The sequence below is a fragment of the Gymnodraco acuticeps genome, unplaced genomic scaffold, assembly GCF_902827175.1.
Source record: "Gymnodraco acuticeps unplaced genomic scaffold, fGymAcu1.1, whole genome shotgun sequence".
NCBI lineage: Eukaryota > Metazoa > Chordata > Actinopteri > Perciformes > Bathydraconidae > Gymnodraco > Gymnodraco acuticeps.
Genome location: NW_022989768.1, coordinates 4,328,369 through 4,345,524, shown reverse-complemented (window position 1 = coordinate 4,345,524; position 17,156 = coordinate 4,328,369). Strand labels below are relative to the sequence as shown.

At 42.1% G+C, this 17,156-nt stretch overlaps 1 protein-coding gene across 4 annotated transcripts in view; it reads right to left on the bottom strand.

The window, feature by feature from the left end:
* Positions 1-673: 673 nt before the first annotated feature.
* acsf3 (acyl-CoA synthetase family member 3) overlaps positions 674-17,156 on the bottom strand; it is a 31,423-nt gene continuing 14,940 nt past the window's right edge. For all 4 annotated transcript variants that reach the window (XM_034216864.1, XM_034216873.1, XM_034216883.1 and 1 more), the window contains exons 6-10: positions 14,956-15,053; positions 14,559-14,685; positions 4,444-4,578; positions 3,947-4,058; positions 674-1,717 (exon numbers count right to left, since the gene is read on the bottom strand). In XM_034216864.1, coding sequence (XP_034072755.1) covers positions 1,603-1,717; positions 3,947-4,058; positions 4,444-4,578; positions 14,559-14,685; positions 14,956-15,053 — 587 coding nt within the window. In that variant the 3' untranslated portion in view covers positions 674-1,602. The remainder of the gene's footprint in view (positions 1,718-3,946; positions 4,059-4,443; positions 4,579-14,558; positions 14,686-14,955; positions 15,054-17,156) is intronic.

Genomic DNA, 17,156 nt, shown 5'->3' with positions numbered 1-17,156 from the left:
TTTCTGTCATTTTCTATCAACTGTCTTGAGCTAGCTCTTGTTAAGGCTCCATCTCACTGACAGTGCTGCTTTATATTTCTGCTCCTCTCTCTGCCTTTTCTCTCATCTCCTTAAAAATAAACTGTGTATTCTGGCAGCACGCCAGGGCTCATTCAGAAGAGGTCCTCACAATCAAGTTGGTCCCGGTGCCACTGCAATCTGTTATGACTTGTGATGGAGACAGAGGAGGTGAAGTAATGGAGAAACGGAGATAGAAAAAGGATGAGAGGTGAGAAGAGGGAGTGGAGCGAGTGAGTTAGTCAGATGGAGTGCGGGGCATCCAGCTGTGGTGTTGTGCCTTGCTAGAGAATCCGCCTTCAGGCTCTCATCACACCTGTGTAGCCACAGCTGCACACACACACACACACACACACACACACACACACACACACACACACACACACACACACACACACACACACACACACACACACACACACACACACACACACACACACACACACACACACACACACACACACACACACACACACACACACACACACACACACACACACACACACACACACACACACACACACACACACACACACACACACACACACACACACACACACACACACACACACACACACACACACAAATAAGTGGAAATATAATAACACCAAACAACTTTTTTACTATTTAATAAAAGTCTTTAATTGATCTGTTTTTTCAAGTGAACCGGTGTGTGTACATCATGAGGTGATTCATATCGATGATCATATTTCAAAGTTTTTACCACCATTGTCTATTATTTAGTTTAGTGCGAGTGTAATTATCCCTCATTCTAGACATCGCACCGCTCAAAAGTCATTTAGAATGATCTGATCAAAACATTTTCACCAATAAAACATCAGACTCACTAATTCAAGTTCCTAAAACACTCTTCACCAATAGGAACTGCTGTACACTGTATTTGTATTGGAACAGTTGAATATCCAGTTCCATGGTATGTGCAATTTCCAATCTCAGTGAGGCATATTGAGCAGTAGATCCTGTAGTTCTCCTATAACAGGTTTGTATTATTATAAATCTATATTGTCCAACTTTTTTTCCCATTAGTTTAAAATAAATTAGCACTGCAACATACTGCATAACGGATCTGGGACACAACTACAATAAAGAATCCCACAAAAGTGTGTCACAGTAGTTGACGTCGTTTATATGTCTGTCACATAGGTGTTGGTTAGCTCACTATTTTTAAAGCAACTTCAGACAACTTTGACTTTTCTATATAAATGCAGTTGCAACCAGACACACATTCTGTGGAGTTTCACATTGACTCAATACATTATTCTATCAGACCCATCTTGCACAGTAACTGATGAACAAAGCTTGACATAATTGGCTTTCCACATAATAGAATTACCTTTGTAGCAGTGTTCGAAGTTGTGATTTAGTTACCTCAGAGGTCAAGTCATTTTCCATGAGGGGTTTCTCATTAATTAGTATTTTCTCTGTACACTTGTCAGTAATGTTTGTCTGATCTAAGGAGCAGACGGGGACAGCTGGGATGTGGCGTACATCTTCTTCACCAGGAACCTGTAGGTTGAGGTTCAGTCAGGGGAAGAAGTGTCTTAGGAGGTCCTTCTTGTTGACCTTGCCCATCTGATTCCTCGGCATCTCGTTCACCAGCAGCAGGCCTGTGGGGATGGTGTAGGGCACCATGTGCTCCCTGCAATAAACACTGATGTTAAAACAATGAAGACTGCACTTCAGAAAGCGAGATAAACACAGGCAGGCATACACAACAACACACAACTCTGGTGTATGTGCACATGGATGGGAATATGCAAGAGCTCACAACAACAGAAAGAATTGGAAAACAATTGCAAAACAAAGGCTAGCCCTTTGGCAGAGTAGTTGAGATAAGAAAATAAATGTCCTTCATACACTCCGCAGCTCTCCTCCCTAATATCCCCAATTCGCCTTCCAGACACAGACAATTCCATTCGTACAAAACAATATAATCACTGTGAGATGAAATAAATAAAAAAAAATAATAAAAGGAAAAACAGAAGGCTGGGATAATTAAAAGTGTTTTATTTTTCGGGTTTGAATGCATGGCTGTTACGTCAAGTCTTGAAGCCTGGAGCTTTTCTATTATCTTCTAACCTAGTTTGTTTGTTTGTGCCAGAGTGTGTGCGTATGTTTGTGTGTATGCTTATGGTGCGAGTGAGCATAATGACTCATACTGCTGCCATCAAACACTCCTTTCAGCAGATGTCTCCGTCTCTGTGACTCAGTGAGTAAAGTGTGAGTGAGTATATGTGCATACATACACATCTCTGTAATGGGGCTCGTGTCACCAATTTCTCTGGGGCAGTGTGTGTGTGTGTGTGTGTGTGTGTGTGTGTTTGTGTGTGTGTGTGTTCAAGGCAGTGTGATATAGATTCAGACTGACAGCTGAAGCCAGGGCACTGAAGAGTGAGCATCCATCTCCTTGTTTATGTCTCATTTTATCTCCCTCTCTCCTCGAGACCCTGGCCCAGCAGTGGGCTGTGTGCTGGCACTGCCTGTCTGCTGGCAGCACCCCTGGCTGCAAACACTGTGTGTGTGTGTGTTAACCTGGGTCACAAGCAGCAGTAGTAATCCACCATGCTGGACCAGCAGGCCACAGCAGTAGGAGCTGAAACCCCCACACCATATGGGGCCAACAGCCGTCACACACGCAGATAAACACACCCACACACACACACAAATGCATGCACGCACACACAAAATGAATTCATACAGAATTCAGAGGTGTGAATAAATGATAGTGGTGGGTAGTAAAAAGAGTAGGAGACAAAAACAGATGGTGAAGGGAAAAGTGGTCAAATAAGAGGCGAGTAAAACTGGAAAATACAAAAAGAAGAGGTGTCTTTGTGCCATCAGTCTCCAAACCGAGAGCTGCATGTCCCCACCAACTGTCTGCGTTAGACAAAATAAACTCTACTGACATTTAGAAAGGGCAGACGAAAAAACCTGACGGCCCCCGTAACAATCATTTGTTTGCTTCCTCTACATCTTCCTCTTTTTCATCTCCTGTCTTTCCTTCAGCTCCCCTCATTAGTCCATATCTGGCCTCTCTTTCTCTCACATCCCTCCCTATTGATCTGCAGACTTCAGGGCCGCTCACTGGGGATGCGTGCTGAACTGCAGAGTCTGCATTAGAAGCCTTCATTTGTTTACCACACGACTGACAAAGAGCTGTGGAAATTGTCTTCTTAAATCAGCGTAATAAGATTTAACTAAGACAGGACCAGCACTGTAATATGATGCTCTTTTGTTTTTAGGGAATTCAGGATTGTTGATTGGTTGTAAGAGGTTGGGGAGGCTGTGGCTCAGTGAATAGTGTGCTGGACTTGGAATCAGGGGGTAGCCAGTTTGAGTCCCACTGCAGCCTGTCATTGTCGTTGTCTCCCTGGGCAAGACACTTCACTCAAATTGCTCCTGTGGGGATTGTCCACAGTACTGAATGTATGTAAGTCGCTTTGGATAAAAGCGTCTAACAAATGACATGTAATGTAAGTTTATAATACAAAAAATGTCCAAAGTAATTATGAACTCTTCTCTTACGTTGCTGCAAAAGCTAAGCCAGGTTTAACTTTTTATGGGCGACCCTGCATTTATTTTTGCCGCAAATGAATAACGCAGCAGTATTTATTCACGCCCTGCTGCTGTTTATCTGAAAATAAATCTCAGGACTAACTTTGCAGGTTTATACCCGTGTGTTTACAGGCATCTTTCCTATAGTTTGTGTGAGCAAAATGGACCAACCCACTAGCCTACCTTCCACGGAGGAAAATGACTTATAACAGTCCGTTTATGATCTGGTTTAAACAGTGTCGTATAGAATAGATTTGAAAAGCAAGCATACACATAATCACACATGAGATTATCTGTCTGAAGGTCACAGCACCTTGCCCAGGTCTTCAGCTCTGACAGGGTCATACTCCGCCCTTTCCTCAGCTGCACCACTGCGGTGACTCTCTGACCCCAGGTAGCATCTGGTGCTCCGATCACAGCCACATCTGCAAGGTTAAAAATCACAAAAGGCAGACATGTCATTTTAAAGTTTCAACTGCTCAATTTCATTCAACCTATATTAGGACACTTCTACATTTCTTCTGTTGTTGGCTCTATACTTCAGCACGTTGGTTTTATAGCAGAACAATACCTCCGATTCAAATATCTGACTCTTATCCTAAACTATATGGTGGTTACAAGTGGACAGTTAAGAAAATGTTTCAGTCATTTTGTATGTTTACGATCATTGTCATACTGCTTGGTACACATTTAGGGGGATTAAATACTGTTTTAAAAAGGCAACAATCTTGTTGTTGTTGATTTATACAGCTTGAATTCCTGACACTTGTCACATCCCTTCTACTTCCTAACTGAACCTGTGCAGCTTACCGAGGATGTCTGGATGAGCCAGTAGGTGCCGCTCCACCTCGAGGGCACTGATCTTGTAGCCGCCGCTCTTGATGATGTCAACACTGGTGCGGCCCATTATCCAATACACACCATCTCTATAGACCGCTGTGTCTCCTAAAAGATGCATTAATACAAGAAATGTAACAAATAATCAAGAACGGAAAAGAAATAGTGACCTCAGGATGATAAGGGGTTAAATCACGTATTTGTTATCACTAACATGCTTACATTTAGTTAGAAACAATCATTTATTTGACTACTTACTGCTTTTTATTAGCATTGATTGTAGCAGCAGCTATTTAGCATGTTCAGAATTAAATCATGTTGAGCCTTGCTTGCCTAGACAACCTAATTAACTATGTTTGCAATAAATGGTTTTGCGAAAACCTTTTGGGTTTATGGGGAACAATCTGAGTGAAAATCATTAAAAACAACAAAATGGTGTACAGAAGTAACTTTCATATCACCTTTAGGACTAGATACAAGCTATGTAGGGTACACTTGGTTAAAAACAAGGTGTGTGTGTGTGTGTGTGTGTGAGCATTGGGAAGTCAGAGTGCAGTGGATGGATGAGTGTTTAAGATCCCTCCACATCATCCCTCTAGACACAAACCCTATATTTTTTGATTCCAGTAATTCTTCTTGGCGGAAGACGAATTATGTCATGTTAGATATGTGCAGCTGTTTGAAACCATGTAAAGAGTCTCCCTCTGTGCTATAACATTCCCAATGGTCTGATGGAATGGCTGTATGGGAGTTGTAGCGCTGAGGCTGTCTGTAATGTGGAGTCCATGGGATTGTTCGGGGCGTCTTTGTCAGTTTCCTTTGATCTGTGTGCAAATTCATCTCAGGATAAGGAAACACAAACACTCATGTTCATTACACGAGCCCTCATTCACCATAGTCACAGTCACAGTCTCACACACACACACACACACACACACACACACACACACACACACACCACACACACACACACACACACACACACACACACACACACACACACCACACACACACACACACACACCACACACACACACACCACACACACCACACACACACACACACACACACACACACACACACACACACACACACACACACACACACACACACACACACACACACACACACACACACACACACACACACACACACACACACACACGGTGTCTGGGGGACAGGTGTGGAGGAGGATGAGTACAGAGGGGCTCAGCTGGGCCTGGGGATGACGAGCGGAGGAAATGGGTCAGTATGGATGAGTGGAGAGAGACGGAGGGGGAGAAAAATGGACAGAGCAGGGAAGGAGCGGAGAGAGGAAAAGCAGGAACAGGAAGGTGTCCTTTTGAATTATTACCAGGGGTGCGTCTACAGCTGGGGCCGAGGGGGGAATGGGTGTTAGTGTGTCTGCGAGACACTGTGATGAGGTTAAGCGGACACTATAGTTTTATTGAAGGGTTGGAAAAAGATGGTGGACTGAGAGGTCAACAAAGGTAAAGGACAGCTACTGCAGGTAAACTAAAACCTGCACATTTTATTTAATTATAGACCATATTTTGTATTTGTAGACCCTCTTCAGACAGTTTTTTAAGCCAAACAAATACATCTAAATAATAACCTTTACCAAAAATGTATTATACAAATGTAATAACTGCCATTTGGATAAGCATTCAGACCATTATGCAGGATGAGATTTAGATATAAATCATATTCATATTCTCTAACTATAGGTAGGAAAGTGAATAAGTGTATTACTATTCCTTTGATGGCGTTGAACTGGGAGACTTTGGATTCATTCCATCAGTGTTTAAATCCCAAGGTACCCGCTATGAATCTTTGCTCGATTGTCTACAGCTGAAACATGGAACCAATAACTAAAAGGACTGGCCCTGCCTCACATAGAATCAACACGATGAAGCATTTGAGGAGAAGGGTTATATTTTGATGGTGGTCTGTTTTTACTGCCATCTACAATCTGTCCTCTACTTCATCATTTAATCTCATTTGTTCTCTACTCTAACCCTGTATTCTTCTATACATCTTACATATTTGTCCACTTTTTCAGTGTCAGCCAAACACATACAAACGAAGTTTTTTTTTGGGGGGGGTTCCATCCTTGCCCTCAATTTTTCTCAGTCCCTCCGGAGCATCTCTCACCACATCTCCTGTTTCCTCCTCTCCACCTATCTTCCCTGTCTCTTCTTCCCCTCTTGCCTCTCCGCTTCAGCATCAATAGAGGGCCCATCTGTTCCCATACATCACGCACTTCATTTCAGTTTATTAGCTGGGATAAATCATAAATATTTCATTATACATCACGGGCGGCTGTCGCCTGCACACCGACAATTTATCACCGCTGCCCTCTCTGCCGGCTTGCCACGGCGGCTATAAGCTTTCCAGTCTATTAAACAAGATTGATACAGTGTGTAAATTTAGATATTGGGAATTTCTTCACAGACCACTGCTCCGCACTGATAGGCCAGGGTAACAGGGGAGGAGGGGAAGGGGAGCAGAGAGATGTGGGGGAGGGGGGTAGTTAGTTTTCCCTTTTCTCATCCTCCTTTGGATGAAGGGAAAAAAGGAAAATAAATTAGGAATAATTTGGTTACAGCCATGTAGCTTTCTCATCTTATGCAAATAGATATGGTGAAAAGAGCAGTTTACATGCACATTGATACGCTGTTAGTGTGTGTATCCATGAGCTGAAACTAATAAAAACACCATCAAAGTTGTCCATTTGGCTGCAAATGTTTAAGCGTGGAGGAAAGAAGCGACATTAAAGAGGAAATGTTTGATTAAAGAGTTGAAGAGAAACACTCAGACATCAACTTGAATTAAGTTTGAAGTACTTATACAGGATTCTTTGACCTTGTCTCTTTGAGGGGGGGGGGGGATAACGAGGGAAAGAACAGCATGTTTGGAGAGAGGCACGAGTGGGAATAGTCATTGGAGAACACAGACTGATAAAAGAGGAAAGAAGGGCAAGAGAGATTGTTGGGAACTGTGTTACTAGGACGCACACAAACACACGAGCTGGTACACATACGTACTGAACGTGCACACACTGTACATACACACACACACGCACGCACGCAAGTACACACACACTAGTTCAGGCATCAGAGACTCTCTGCCATTATGTGTTATGGCGTCGGAGGCAGATATGGCCGAATGGCTTTCTTAATTAAAACGATAAGAAGCCTAATTGCACTGGGCTTTCATCTCATTCTGAGGCATTAAAGAAAGTGAAGGCACAGAGTGGAAAAAAAAGAAGAAATAAAAACAGATCAAGACTTTAACTGGAGGGTGTAGGGCAGAGGAAAACTCCATCAAGTCTTTCAGACAACAAGAGACATTAGCTGGCTCTGCAGAAAACTTCATTCCGTCACATTATTGACAGAATGATTAGTTATTTTAAGCCGTTAATTATCATTTTCTTAGCAGGAAAAACAACATTGTGTCGCAAAGAGTGTTATCAACAGATTTTCAAATTCCAGCGACAGCATTTTTTCAGAGTCACACAAAAGTGCCTTAAGTGGAATTTCTGCTGGAGTGTGACATTTGAACATTCTCCAGAACTCTGATGGCTGGCCTTCATTCCTGTTGACATATCTTTGGTTACTCAAAGAAGTCGACATCAGTGTGATTCTTGCCAGCTTTAATGGTAAACCAAACATATCAAATTGAAAAGATTTAAAGAAGAGGAGCAGAAATATGAACCGCTACAGTTGTTAACTTTGAAACTAAAGTAGTTATTTTTATGATTATTTTAATTATTTTCTAATCTTTTGCTTATCTGTGTGTATCCTGACAAAAAAGTAAAACTACACAGACACGGATGCACACATAGTCTGCACATGTTTCTTTGCCTAGACAAAAAGTGTGTGAACGAAAAGGGCAGAGTGTGACATATGTCAAAGACCAACATCACACAAACACTTCAGCCTGTCTGCCACTGGCGTCAGGGCTGGAGGTGTCGGGATGGAAAGAGGCGACTAAAAATGCACAAAAACATTTTTTTTTGTGTGTGGAGGTGACAGTCATCGAGTCCCAGCTACATGACAGATTTCTGCGGCTACTGAAATAAATAGAAACAACTGTTATTTGAGCCTCTGTAATTGAATGTGAGGTTGTCCTTGATCTAAGTACTATGTACTTCTATGTTGCATGTGCACACCAAACTCAATCATGGAGAACCATGTAGCCTTATGTAAAGTACATACTTTGAGTTTTAAAATACAAGCATATCCACATTCATCTTATATCCTTATTCTGGCTTTGACTTTCTGCACACTCAGAAGCTTGAAAAAGGAACATTTAATTCAATGGGTAGGGCGTGGCTAAAAAAATCTAAATCCAATTCCAGATACTCAAGCAGGTTGTTAAAGGTTTTTGAACAAAACATATATTCGCTACTGTGTTCTAAAAATCCCCAAACCACCATCCACTTACGCTACTTGAAACTGAAGCAGTTTTTGTCAACCAAACAAAGCAGATGTGATTCTCCCTTATACTGAACATCTTCCACACACTTTCTATTTTAATGAATGAATTTCTCACTTGAATTTCAAAGAAATCTCAAATGTATTGTGTGCATCATTGTGTGATTGTTATGTCTTTAGGCTACATCTATTGTTGTATAACTGGCATAAAACCAGGTTCTACTCTAACGTCTCTGCGTGTCTTTGTTGTATGTTGTCTATTCTGAATGTTTTGATGGCACGTTAAAAGGAGTAGCTTTACTCTTCTCATTGTACTTGTATAATGACAATAAATGCTTCTGATTCTAATATTTAATGATGATACAAAGCTTTTAGAAACTCATTGCCTAGTTAAAAAAATGACCTATCATCCAAAAAACTTAAAAACTGTTTTTGCTTTTTAGAGATACAGCCATGTTGTTTTTAAACGTATCTCGGCACTAGCTTTAATGAAGTGTTGGAGTGAGCCCAATGAGGAGAAGGTGTAAATGGAGTCACAGTCTTTCAGCACATTCATCAGGACCTACACTCTCACACTGCAGGTTAAAGCTGAGTGTCCTCCATCACTGTGGAGAGGAGAGCCTTATCTGCACAAAGATGAGCGAGGTCTATGCGAGTCGTGACTCTACTCAGAGCGACTGTAAACACTTAGCATATATGAATATTAATGTTCCACATTAAAGCCCCGATGCCTAGATGGAAGAGTTAATGAGGATAAATAACAGACAGCCAAGCAGTGAAATCCCAACTCTGACATTATTTATCATCCTTAACTTTTGTCACAGCTCTTTTTTTTTGTAATTAATATTGTACAAGAAAGCACTTTGCACTTGGATGAGTGATCTAATTTGTTTAATATAACGCAATTAAAGGAGCTTGAATTGCTTTACATTCGTGCTGCTGATTGCATTCCTTACTGGGTTGCCTCTCCACCAGCAGATAACAAGCTCAACTTGAGGATTGATGTCTGTCTCAGATATGGCATGTTCATCAAGCAAGCTACTTAGCTGCCATTTACATGCTCCTTCTCTGCACTGAATCACACACATCTGATAGTCAACCAAAAAACAGCCCTCAATTATAAGGGCTGAACAATGAGCAAACAAATTCAGATTCGTTTTGCATTTAGAAGAGGAAATACAAGTTATTTTCCAACAAAACCCTCTTTTTCTAAATATGTTTTTAGCAGGAAATATATACAGAGAACAAAATGGCAGCAGCTTCACCAGTTTGCCAAGCACTCCGGGAATTTGGTGACCAACACGAAGCAGTGTTTAAATATAATGTACCTGCAGTTGGTGTTAATAAAATGCAGACCACCGTGTGTGGACACCTTAGCTTTAAATGCTACAGAGACAGCGGGGGTTGACCAGAGTGCCGGTGGGGTGGGGTGTTGGTGAAGCCCACTGGGGGCTCTGACATTGTTAGGAAGACACAAAGTGACTTGGGGTGAAATGTGACATTGGGAACACAGGGAGGGATGGAGGAAGGGAAGAGGAGAGCACAGCTGGGAGCCAGAGAGCGATGCACAAATGACTAGTGATGGCTCTGCGGGATATGAGCCACACTGCGGAGAATTTACCCTGCAGACCCCAAGCTCACCTTTATAGCTGGGGTCACATCTATAAATCACACACAAGTAGATGAAAACAGACAGAAAAACACAATTTAACAAACACTTTAATCCTTTGGTGAAAAGGTGTGTTTGGAACAGAAATGCTGCAGCATAAACTAAGATCATAATAGTCTAGTTTTATTTTTTATTTAAGTATTCCAGTAATGTATGTTGCATGTTTTAATTTGATTGTATTTACTTGTTTAAAATGAAATGTGTTTTAGGTTGATTTATACAATCTGTCCAGGGACTACAGATGAAAAATAGCATCATGGCTAACTCTGGCACATTTACAGAAATGTTAATTAACGTGCACTGTCCCTGTTAAATAAATGAATAAATAAAATAATAAAATGGCAGGTGCATCCAGAAATATTGGTATCAAATATATTTCAAATGCTGGTTCTGAGTTTGGTTACACAAGTAGCTCCTATGATGGATAACATTTACCTAAAGGTGGGTCGGTCATTTTGGAGAAACCAGCTCGAGTGCGCTAGAATTTGAAAATACGCAGCCGAAAAAAATCTGCCACTTCCTTCAGACTTCCTTACAGAGCCCCTCCTCCAACACACACAAACGCGCACATGACCAATCAGGGCACGAGATAAGTTTGTGCACGAGATGGAAGGCTGACAGGCCATCCAGTTATTTTAGCTGGGCCGGCTAAAATAACATTTAATATATGCATTGCTATCGGGATGTTAAGAGCATTCCATGGAATATAACAAAAAGTGTTTTTGAAATAAATTACATACCCCACCTTTAAGGGTGAAACTAAGGGAAACCTATGAAGACTTAACCCCCTTGTTGTTTTTTCTGCCTCATCAAATAAATAATGTAACATTAGAAAAGGCAGGGTTAATAGTTAGCCCCAAAACACAGCTTCCGCTCAATCGCTAATGCCTAAGCTTCCCTCTTTTCCCACTAGTCTTTATTAATTTATGTATTCATACATTTATTTATGGTTTACTTCAGAACATCACACTGTAATTCATTCTGAGCTGAAAGCACCGGCTAAACCAACATTTACTGCACCAACTTTAGCTTATCGCTTGCTTTTCTCCCCCCTTTGTTGCCACCTCCTTGCTGTATTTACATGTGTACATTGAATCCAACAACAAAAGCCCTTGCAGTGTGGTCAAGTGAGCTGAACTCATATTATAGCTATGGACAGCAGAAAGACTATTCTCTAGAATGAGCACAAAAAAGAGAGCTAAAAAAGACGGGGGGATCAATGTGCTGCGAGATGTTTGTGAAGATGAGTGGAAAGAGAGAGCACTCGGGAGAAGGTGACATATAGAGCTGCCAGTCATGCTACACAGCGCCCGCTCGCACTACAGAAGACACCTCTGGCCAGTCGAGAATGTATTGATCTAAACTCTCACACTCGTTCTCCACGTCTTACACTCCACTTTTCTTCTCTCTCCCTTTGTCTCCTCTTCCTATTGGCCTGTCAGTCTCCTCAGTGAGCTTTATATACTTCTCAGACTTCATCTTCCACACAGCCAAAACACAATGGGTTTTTAAGATATTTAAATTATTGCAATTCTTTTTTTTTTTTTTAAACTCAATGCAGTTCTGCTAGCTGATGGGCAAGGATGCAAATGTTTAGGTCATACATTAAGTAGTATTAAGTGCTTTTTCAAAATCTAGCTTTAGATAGAGAGGAACATGACTTTCACACAAAGTAATCAACCTGTTAACTACTCATTTTCAGGCCTAGTCCAGATGTACACTGCTCAAGCTTCTTTTCCTACTTTGGTCAACAATAAAAAACAACCCCTGGTCACACAAGCACTTCCACATGAAATGCGATTCCCAATTGAAGAGCAGTCAGTACCAGAGAGCAAGGTAGACATGCTCTCACAATTCTTGTCCCAGACCAGCTACGTTTGCAGTGGATTAGTGATGGTTGCTTATAGCAGTGACCTGATGTCTTTCTTCCAATATAGTGGATGACAAATTGTACATTTTGATCAGTATTTTTCAGTTTAAAAAAAAATCTCCACCCTGGCAGCAGTTTAACAAAAGCTCTGTTTTTCCATGACTTAAAACTCAGTTTGGGTGTGGATGAAAGAACTAGGCCTCAATTCATGCATAGAGAAACTGAGAGCAATCACTGGAAACATATTGCAAAAACATTGTTATATGAAATAGAAATATTGATAAAGTACCAGCCTGTGTTAAAAAAGTGTCTCTTTTCCCTGAAAAGCAGTCTAGTGCTGAATATCTTCCTTTTGCCTCAATGACCTGAAGGTGAAATCCAGAAGCTCGGTAGGAAGGTGACAAGAGATCAGCAAGAGTTAGCATGTTAGAGATGCAGTGTGAGGAGTGTTAGAGAAAAAGGTGGAGTGTGAAACATGGCGCAGGTGTGAGGGCAAAAACGGTAAGAGTGTGAGAAGGAAGGTAGCAAGCAAAGAAAAGGGTTAAGAGCAAGAAGTCTCCATCATAACACCACCCTCCCAGACATACAGAGTGTGTGGACGTGTATTTATCTTGTGTGGGTTTATTTTATTATCTATTCAGTCTTAATGTCAGTTAAAATGATTCCAGATGTATTTATGAGACATGATACTTTAAAGAGTTTTCTGTGTTACTTTGCTATAATCATTATAGCAAAGTAACACAGCAAACTTTTTTTTACAGCTCTACAATACTTCTGAGCCTCAGTTCAAGTAAAGGTGTGTGTGTGTGTGTGTTTAAGTTGGCATCGGGGAGCACAGACAGGTGGGTAGGCAAGGAATGTGTTTGAAAGCTTCCTATTGAGCAGTCCATGCTCTGTGTGTGTGTGTGTGTGTGTGTGTGTGTGTGTGTGTGTGTGTGTGTGTGTGGCTTGAGAGACTGGTCTGTGGGGAGCTGATTGCACGGGCTCTCATTATGTGGCCAGCGGCTGTAATGGAGTGTGACAGCAGCTTGCTGTGCTCTGGATCTCTGTCCTTCCAGCCTGCAAAGCCAATTAAACACACTCTGCCCAGCTCTCCCACCGCCTCGCCCAGCGTTGCTCTCCATCACTTGCTCCTTCCTTGCTTCTTTTCACCCTCGACCCCTTCACCACCACCACCATCAGCTTCCCTTCCCCACCCTCTCTGGGGCCTTTCATGCCATCGTTTTGTAGCAGACTTTCTCTAACCCCTCCACCACATACTTACTGCTCTTTCCTCACTCTTTTGGCTTCTTGCTCTAACTTCTTGTTGTCTACTGGCCAATTAAAGGCTCCAATTGCTTTTGCCCACCCTCCTGTATCACCCAGCCTCCCGTATCACCCAGCCTCCCTTCACTCACCCCAAGCCAACTTAAAGCTTGTCTCCTGGTGTCTTTGCAGTGAAGCAGAGCTCCTTTGGGGGGGTAGAATGAGAATTGTTGGGCTGCAGGGACAGAGAGAGCCTCTGATGACAGTTTTTCTGCACACACACACACACACACACACACACACACACACACACACACACACACACACACACACACACACACACACACACACACACACACACACACACACACACACACACACACACACACACACACACACACACACACACACACACACACACACACACACACACACACACACACACACACACACACACACCACACACACACACACACACACACACACACACACACACACACACACACACACACACACACACACACACACACACACACACACACACACACACACACAGGAAGTCCATCATTCTTCATAGTCCCCCAAAATGCGCACACACTCACACTCACAGTCAATTGTGTGTGTGTGCTACCTTGACTGGACTCATGGTTTTTAAGTTTTTAAAATCAAACTCTGAGAGTGCAGCCTGTAGCAGAGACGAAAACATATTTTTAAATCTTTCGCCCTCCTGTGAATCCCTCTGACAGCACTAACCATGTAGATGCAATTAGTGGCAGACCTCACACTCTCTAAGGGAGAGTATGTGCATGGATAGTGCCGGTGTGTGAGTTAGGAGAAAAGGGAAGGAGAGAGGAGGTCTTAGTACCTGTTTTGAACCATCCGTCCTCAGTGAAAGCCTCTTGGGTCTCTTGAGGTTTATTCCAGTACTCTGTAAAAACAGACGGACCTCGAACTAGGAGCTCCCCTTCTTTTCCCTCCAGACCTGGACGGACCTGCGATACATTACAGAGAGAATGGGATAGAGGATAGAAAAGATAAAAGAAAGAAAGTAAAGAAAAGATTGCACTATCCAGTAATGAGTGTTGTTCCAGCCAACAACAGCAAGACGGCATATGCTGAACAGAATTTAATTGCAGAGTTATGAAATACAAAAAAAATTGAATATCTGATATGTTTGTATTTCTGGAATTGTGCATCAAATAATTGTTTTCATCCAATGTCTGCAAATAATGCGTTTAATAACTGGATACTTGATTGATTACCTGAGTCTCGCGGTGATTGCCCTCCACAATGGTGGTGTTGATAGTGTTATTCATAACAATCCGGACATCCACAGTGGGAAGGGGCAACCCGACAGCGCCTGTCAAAAAAACAAGCAATAACAGAAAATGTAAAAAGGAAATGTCGGCTGATAAAGGCAAGATGGGATGATTTGTGTCTCCTCCACATAACTGGAACACTTATATGGGCAATAACCAATGGAGTGATGGTCATCATCCTTTAGTGCAGGATTTCAACCACAGTGGGAATGCTCTCTTCCAAAATGGCATTATCCTCTGTCCGCAGGGCATAACTGGTCACTGAATGGTTTGCTGAGCTCGTAAAACACTAAACTGAAAGCCATTCGTCTCAGTCACCACAAGTCTGCTTACTTGTACAGTAATGGAGATTTGTGGGGCAATGCATGACACAGCTATTTTCTCCAACATCAAATTAAATATGGGAACTCTTAAAATAGATACCAGGCCCGGAATAGACTGAAGGATGTTGCCACTTATAAAAAGGACTGAAAGAGTTTTTTCAGAAAGACACTGAACTGCAACATCCTTGGCATTAAGTCCAACGTTTACTTAAAATATCACTCTCCTCCGACACTGTTTTATATGTTACACCAATATGCAGACAGATAACTAATACGTTGCGACCATAAGTGTTTATTGTTTCTTGTGCCTAGGAACTAATGTTTGTTCAAGTGCTGGTACTGTGTGTTTTGTTGATGCACTGGGCAACTCAACGTGGGTAGATGTCTTTATTGAAGCTCTGCTTAGAGCATCATATATCATTGTGACACAAGTTATTAAAAAAGGGAACTTTAAAGATTCAAATCTCCTTTCATGACAAGCGGCCAACGAGGTATTTGTTTTATGTTTTCATGTGGGCGTCATGCCCTATTTTCATTTATATATTTGTATGTGTAGCACACTATGCTAATGTGTTTGGCTATGTATAGTGCTGTGAAACAGCCTGTCCTCTGGGTGGGAGAGCGAGGTGCTGGAAGGAGCTCTCTGGGGCTCTCACAGACCGCTCTCTCCCTCTGTTCACATCACTTTTACCCGCCTTTCACACACGTATTCCTGGGTAAGAAAGCCATGTGCATCACCCTGGATCTCTGCCTATGTGCCTGTGAGTGTGGGACCCTGCTAACAGCAGTGACTCTGCTGTACATTTAATGTACATTTCATGAGTCAAATGTGGATGAAATGGACAGGTTCCTGTCCATATGACTGGCTGTGTATGCAGTCAAATGCGCATTGGAATTAAAACAGTTTAAGGCACTTTTAACACTGACGTACCCAGGATTCAAGCTGCTTTCCTGGGTTACATAGTGCTGTGAAACAGCCTGTCATCTGGGTGGGAGAGCGAGGTGCTGGAAGGAGCTCTCTGGGTGCGCTCTCTGGGTCACAGCCCGCTACTGCTCTCTCCCTCTGTTCACATCACTTTTACCCAGCTTTCATACACTTATTCCTGGGTGGTAAGAAAGCCATGTGCATCACCCTGGATCTCTGCCTATGTGCCTGTGAAATGCACATTGGAATTAAAACAGTTTAAGGCACTTTTAACACTGACGTACCCAGGATTCAAGCTGCTTTCCTGGGTTGTATTGTTGTAGTTCTCTTGGCGTAACGGAAGAAGGGAGGCTACAAGATATAACTCCAAGAATAAATGCGCGTTTTAAAGAACCGACCTGTGTCTGTGTCAGAATCAGAAGAGAAGCTACACTATGCATCCACATGATCATCCACTAAAGAATCTTCGGACCCGTTTTACTGCTTCTTACTCCTGTAGCATTCAGAACTTCAGTACAAAATGCATGACAAGGCTTTCATTGCAGCACGGTTATAAAAACATTTATATCACATTATGTAATATAATAAGAATCAAGCATCAAAACTGTTCATAACTGTGAACTGCCATAATGTTTAAGTGTAACTATTAATAAGAAATGTGTAAATAAAGTGTTACAAATCGGAAATTCACACATGCAATGAAAGGTGGTGTCAGCCTTCATATTGGAGCGTGTGTAGTCCAGGTAATTATAGCAAGCGATGCACTGGGGATAAGGGAGAGGGTCTCAGTGGTCTTGTGTGTGTGTGTGTGTGTGTGTGTGTGTGTGTGTGTGTGTGTGTGTGTGTGTGTGTGTGTGTGTGTGTGTGTGTGTGTGTGTGTGTGTGTGTGTAACCCT